Source organism: Pollicipes pollicipes, unplaced genomic scaffold (assembly GCF_011947565.3).
Source record: "Pollicipes pollicipes isolate AB1234 unplaced genomic scaffold, Ppol_2.1 Scaffold_6686;HRSCAF=7923_pilon_pilon_pilon, whole genome shotgun sequence".
In the NCBI taxonomy this organism is placed as follows: Eukaryota; Metazoa; Arthropoda; class Thecostraca; order Pollicipedomorpha; family Pollicipedidae; genus Pollicipes; species Pollicipes pollicipes.
In genome coordinates, this window is record NW_023596921.1 from 16,762,686 (window position 1) to 16,769,697 (window position 7,012).

Here is a 7,012-nt window from a genome sequence, read left to right on the forward strand (position 1 = left end):
AAGAAAACCGCATCCCTTGTTGACAATTAAACTACATCCCGGAATAATTTTTTGTGAGGGGATCACCATTTTATTAACCCTGTGTCCTTCCTAACAAGGCTCTGGCTATCCCCTGCCTAGACATGAAAGCAGATCAAGTCATCTACGTTGAATGACGGGCAATTAAATGTCGGTTGGGCCAGTCCATACCAAAGTAGGCAGCTTACCGGCGGCATTTGTCCGGGGTGGTGTGGTGTAGGGGAAGATAATCCGGGTAAAGATACTTTTGCAGGTGTCCAACACATGTTTTACATCCCAATTAGCAGCAACGCTGACCCAGAAATGTGCAACAAAGCAGCCATACCATCAGTTCGCGGTCAGTCATTCGGAGACAGCCGGGCCAGGAGGGCGGCCACCAACGTTGAACGGGAGCAGGGCTCAGACAAGGAATGTATGACAGAGGTGCCTGCATTCTGTGGCTTGGTTTTCAAAGAAGAATCTTTAGTTCTATGGCTGTTGTCACATGATCTTTGGCACTTTCAAACTTCTGAATTCGTTTCCGCCTAAAATGCCACGACAAGTCTTATCTCTTGAAAAGCAGCCAGCGAAATGAAGGTGCATGCAAAATCTGTTGTACTGTAAGATATCGATTCACTTTCAAGATTTTCATCACCCTATGCTCAGGCCATACTTTGGCATCTACCCTGTGGAGACAGATGCCCTCTCAATGTCCCAAAATGCCTACCCGCTGGTGGAATTTCGGCTCCCCACGAAAGACAACGTTGAAATGGACGAATAATCTTGAGAAGTTGGATAGGCTTATTTCCCGAATGACATAGATGATTCGCATAGGCAAGAGTGTGCACCAGTGAGAGATAGCTCTAGATGCATATCTATAATGGCAGTCATTACATTTAAATAAATTGCGATAACCGCCATCTCTACCCCCCCCCCCTCGGTCATCGGGCTTGTTTTCCAGAAAAAGTTTCTGAAGTACGCCCTGAGCTTGGCCCCCTTTTTTGAAACGTTCCTACGCCTATGGAAGGGAGCAATCGCGATCACGTCAATGTGGAGCAAGAGGGGCTAGAGGACTCAGTCAAGAACTCTACATTAACGTGGGGAGAGAAAAGACTGAATGATTCTGACGGGCGACGCGTCCATGCTATACTGGCAAGCGATTCAACATTTGGTCTTTGGTTTGGTTGGGCTGTGGCCCGCTGCGCCATGATCGTTCACTTCAGATATAAGGCATTGCGTAGGGATCTTAGCAGTGGGGACATGGTACGGCCACCGTGTGGTGTCAACGGTACATTACGCAGGGATTTCCAGCCTTACCCCACGCAGGGATCATCGGTCTTACTTCACACAGGGATCTCCAGCCTTACCTCACGCAGGGATCATCGTTCTTACTTCACACAGGGATCTCCAGCCTAAACCTCACGCACGGATCATCGGTCTTACTTCCCACAGGGATCTCCAGCCTTACCCCACGCAGGGATCATCGGTCTTTCTTCACACAGGGATCTCAAGCCTTACCTCACGCACGGATCACCAATCTTTCTTCGTATATGACTCTCCAGTCTCATCCCACGCAGGGATCTTGGGTCTCACCTCACACAGGGGTCACCTGTCTCGCCTCACACAGGGATCACCAGTCTCACTTCGCACAGGGATCACCAGTCTCACCTCACACAGGGATCACCAGCCTCACCTTACACAGGGATCACCATCACAAAGGGATTAACAGTCTTTCCTCACGCAGGGATAACCAACCTTACCACACACAGGGATCACCAGTCTTACCTTATGCAGGGATTACCAGTCTGACCTCACGTAGGGATCACCGGTCTCAGCTCACGCAGGGTTCCACCTCCGGGACGTATACAGGGGCTTGGTCATGGCACAGCGGCTGCGAGGCCGATCCATGGCCGCCAGCCGCTACACGCTCCCGGGGAAGATCGGTGGGGAACACCGGTGGGGAAAGCCGGTGGGAAGGCCGATAGGCAAAAGCGCTAGGGAAGAACCGTAGGGAAGAGTGGTGGGAAAGAGCGGCGGGGAAGAGAAGTGTTGTAGAAGCTTAGGAAGAGTGGTGCATTAGACAAACGGGGTGAGCATAACTCATAGCTTATGGTATATATTTGACTGAAATGACATTGCTTACCGGCCACGCGTGTCACTTGTCATTCTCAGGGTCAACGGAAGTTTTCCCACCTCATGGATGGGGGGGGGGGGGAGGGGGGCAAGGAGGGGCGGGAGAGGCATGGGCAGTTTTGATTACCTCTTTCCAGTCAACGCCCATCGGACAAATATTCAGCTTTCGAGCAGTTGGGGCGGCCCAGTGCCCCCACCCCCACCCCCCTAACCCCTAGTTCCCACGCCCCTGATCCTTCTGCTTTTTCGTGGCATTCAGTCTCGAAATCGTGGGCGGAACATAGCGTAAGTAATTGTATCGCACCATCAGTATGCCCACTGCCTCGGTACGCTACGCCACGAGCATGTTATTGGTTTTAGATCAGTCGCATACATCGGCCACTCATGCTGGACTACCTAGTGTGTGATTTAGGAAGTCCTGTTTCAGGTATTTACCAAGAGGTGGCGCGCAAGAGGCTCTCAGCTTACGATCCACACTGCAGGTTTGATGATCTCAGCTACATCACCCTAGCATACAAATCCCTGGAGCCCGAACCTAATCAGAAGCTGCTGGACAACTGGAAAAGTTGGACAGGTAGGCATGTATGTAGAAATAAACGAATGGCGTCAGAAAACCGAAGTCTGGCGTCAAGAAAGCGACCATGACTAGACGGAAATTAATAAAAAGGAGTATTTCTTAATTCTGATCCTGATTCTTGGCAGTGGCAGTGCAGGTAAGATACTCTTGCGTACTGTGCCGTATAATGCCTGCAGTACTGTAATTGATGGGCTCACCAGGTCGGGTGGATTGCTTGCCGCTGAGAATCTTTTGCCAGCCGAGTCTAGCCATCATCCGTTAGTGACGTCACCCGTGCCGTGGTCTAATGGGGAGTGCTGCTAATGGCCGCCGCCCACTTTTGTGCCGAGTTAGACACGTCAGAAAGATGCAATGCACATCATTCGCCCTTTCTTTCTCCTGGCCCCGCAGATCAGTGTGTACGTGATCGGCCTCTTACTTGCCCTGATCATCCATGCGTCAACTATTGCGGAATGAATATTTGCCTGGCCTTTGACGCTCGACGGGTCTCATAGTTCTCCTGCCACTTCGATTTTTAGACAAGCTAGAGTCATTTATAGGTTGACAGTGGACAGCTCCACTAAAGCTGCATGTTGTCGGCTACAAAATGGTCAAGCCTTACTTGGGTAGGTCTTATTCCGTTGTCGAGCTAAACATGGTAACAAAATGGAGCATACGGCACTGCAACGTGCTCAGGGATGCGGTTTTGGAACTCACGTTGAAGGGTGATCAGTAAAAAAAAATGTAATGCTGCCTTAGGATGCGCCGACAAACGAGTTTCAAACAGTATTTGTCCTCAAAATGCGTGTGCGACGTGAGAGGGGGGGGGGGGGAGGGGCTGAAGGCCCTCAAATGAACAGGAAATTTCCTCCCTGATGGGTATTTTTCCAACAAGATCAGACGTCTCTCACGAAATCCTAGCCTGGCTGTGAATGAGCCGAGGTGCTTGTTCCATTTAATAGAATTACCACCATCCAAGAAATATAACGGGAAAATTATTAAAGCAGTATATGGCTTTCAAATACACATTTGATAAAGCATGTTCCTGAGTGCCTGTGCGCGAAACACAACCTAAATGGCCCTACCAAAACGGCAGCCACTCATAATCTGTCAAATGTTGGGTGTTCAGATCTCTAGAGGAGATAGAAAACATACAAATCCATGTAATGAAAAGTGGCACAGCACTTTCAGGCATTACAATTTCCCAGAAAAGTCTGGGGGTCGGAAAATCATCTTAAGTGAGTGGTAAACATCTCCTACGTTTATGATCCGATTTTGTAGAAATGAGGTACACCAAAAAGCACTCCGAGTTTCGGAACAGACCGAGACAGAGACAGTGGAGTAAAGGCAGCCCGTGCTTTGACACCGTTTTAAATAGCGAGATCTTATTTTAGCATTGAGTAATATTTACACATTTGCGTGACGAAGCATTTTTAATTTCCTTTATTTCGAATACAACGACCTTTGCACCACGAGGAGTCCTGAAAGTATTTGCCCCCTAGTTATTCGGAATAGCTTCTGAAAGGTTTTGAGCACAGCACAAGCGTAGAATTTGCGCATGTAGAACGTTACACAAAGCAGGCCAAAAAGTTGACCACCATCCCCAAGTGAGGATGGTGGATCCCCAACTCAGGCATTGCTGCCCAGCGTTTCAATGTTTGTCTTTGCAGGTGCGCGCTCAATCATGGAGGACTTCGGAGGTAAGGTGCCTGTGCAAGAGGTGATCTTCTTGGCACGCGAGCACCCATTCGACTTCAGCGTGTTCGCCTACATCGTTTTGATGAGTTTCCAGCCTAGCGAAGAAGTCCGGCCCTGGGTCCTCTACTATGTGAGTGGCACTTAGGAAAAGCTTTTCGTTAAGAATTTGCATTGAGCAATGTGATGAATGATAAAATATTATGTAAGCTGTCAAGTGCATTTGCGAGGAACATTACGCATATATATTGGATAGTAGTAATTGCCTTATTCCTCGTAGAAAAACCAGGAGAACGTAAATATAGATGTGTTGATATTTCGGCAGCATGCCTTTATCGTACCGAAAATCAGCAGTAAATTCAAAATTGTCTGACGATCCCAAGGCTCTTTAAGGAGGTAGAACCGCCGGTCCGAAAAAGTGGCAACATCGAGCTTGCGTGAGAACAGAGGTAGTTTGAAAGGAAAGCTTGCATGACGTCAAGTCAAGTACGTCAAGTCAAGTACATCGTATTTGATGACGTCAGTGGAAGGGAAGCCGCTCAAGTAGCCAGCTGACTGTTATACAGCCCATTAGTTTGGATGGTTGGTATGATTTGGTGATGATGTGGCCGGCTGTTTCCGGTGGCACTAAGAGGAAACTATCCGCCATTTCGCTATTCGCACACATTTTTGGAATGGACAGTGAATCCCAGAACAATTAAGCCTCATCAGAAGGTACGGTCATTGCTTGAATGATTACATAACACCGGGGCATATGTCATGCGGCGTTTGTGGTGTCTGGTGAGTGTTGTGGTGTATTTATAGACCCCACATATGCAATGCTTCGTTTGCTGGTAGGGGAACTCTCAAGGGATACGGCCGCCCAACATAGGCATTCTCTGTAAAGCGTCTAGAGTTGTACAGCCTCGTACCAATTTATACCGCTTCTATGTCTGCAGTCAGACGCTCAGTACCGACACCGTAACAATTCTGAGACATCTCGTCTCTAACAGTCCGATGGAAGGACAGTGATGCTGCGAAATTTGGCAACACTGGTGATCATGGCCCTTCAGCGGGGTTCACTGAACAAAACATCGCAAATGTGGCAATGCTCTAGTTTTTGTGGTATTTATTGGAACGGGTCAGATATTTTCAGTGTCCAGATTTTTGTCTCATCCCATGAGCAAAACAGAACAAATCACCCGTCCAGCAGGCTACTGTACGGGTCAATGACCTGTAAGCAGGCTTCCGGTTCACAGATGACCAAATGTCACGCATCCTCTGCGATCACGCTGACGCCGATGCCGCAGATTCAGAAGCTGCGCGTCGAGCGCTGGTTCGGCTACATCACCCTGTACGCCGCGGCGCCCAGCTTCAAGAACTCAGCTGCGGGCTCCATCGACGCCTGAGCTTACCGGCGCCTGGCCGCACCAGCCGCCCTGGGATAATCCGACCAGCCAGAGAGGCTGCATCTGTGCCCGGCAGGCAGATGACGAAACTCTGTTCTGCAACAGCAACACATTCAGCGAAAATGCAACAAACGATGACTGTTGTTTTTGTCGCCAGGGCCGTGTGCGGTGCAAAAATACCAATAGCATCGCAGAGCGGCAAGTGATCTGCCAAAAATGTTCCTGTTCGCTATACACGTCGCACGACAACATATAGCACGCGATGCTCAGCGATCTTTGCTAGTTAGAAATAACAAAGCTTTCATGCATCTGACATGTTAATTAAGCAGCCAATATGCGTCAGCACCGACAATATCAAACGCATGCGATCATGTTTTGCACATTTGTAAATCCTCCTAGCCGTATAAGCTGCGCTATTGTTTACATCTAAGCAACGTCTCATTGAGCGCGAGAACAGTTCACTTACATGCAAATGTATCTTGCATCTGTTGAATTCTTGGAGATCGTAGCTAGTAAATGACGGGCACGCTTATCTCTTGCTGTGTGTTTTTTAATTATATGTACAGGCTCAACACAGTGCCCTGTGGTGCCTGGTGCTAATGACAATTACATTTCACTTCACGCGTTTATATGTTGGTCAAGGCAATAAGTGTAGCCAATAAACAGCATAGTCTTTCATAGCCCTGCCAGAGCGACTCACAGCCGCGCATTTGGTTATCGCCATTTACGAAATGTGAAAGATGCCACAACCTCACCTTATTCAATAAGGTTGCTGCAAAACTTGCTGACAGTTAGAGGAACCAGGCAAATTATTTTCTGTGGTTATGTACGATTTTAAGAAGGGATTCGACCTTGTTGATCACGCAGAAGTTATCCTTGCGATGGGACTTTGCTCCGAGTATGGAACGTGGCTATGTTCATTCTTGCAGGTCCAAGAGCGGAGGGTCAAGATGCCATATGGGACCATGAGTTGGTGGAGAACGATAAAATGAGGCACTCCACATGGCACCCTAGCTAGCCCGGCTGCTTCCCAGGTGTTGGTTAACGGTGCCGCTGCTGAGATTGAGAACGGACTGAAGTGTGTAGATGATCTTCCCGTATACCTGGCGTGTCGAATTAACCGAGTAGATTAGCACTGCCAGCTGCAAGAGCACACTGACAGGCTGTGTGATTGGGCAACAGCAAGCAAGATGACATTAAACACCGACAGGTGGTAAGTCATGCATTTTTTTCGCAGCCAAGA

General features: G+C 48.6%; 1 protein-coding gene across 1 annotated transcript; it reads left to right on the forward strand.

Moving 5' to 3' along the window:
- Positions 1–2,557: 2,557 nt before the first annotated feature.
- On the forward strand, positions 2,558–6,447 carry LOC119108482 (uncharacterized; the record flags this gene model as incomplete). Its single annotated transcript, XM_037232053.1, is given in 3 exon segments — positions 2,558–2,704; positions 4,357–4,514; positions 5,671–6,447. Coding segments are annotated over 3 exon segments (404 nt in total), but the record flags the coding sequence as incomplete, so codon positions are not given.
- Positions 6,448–7,012: the final 565 nt, after the last annotated feature.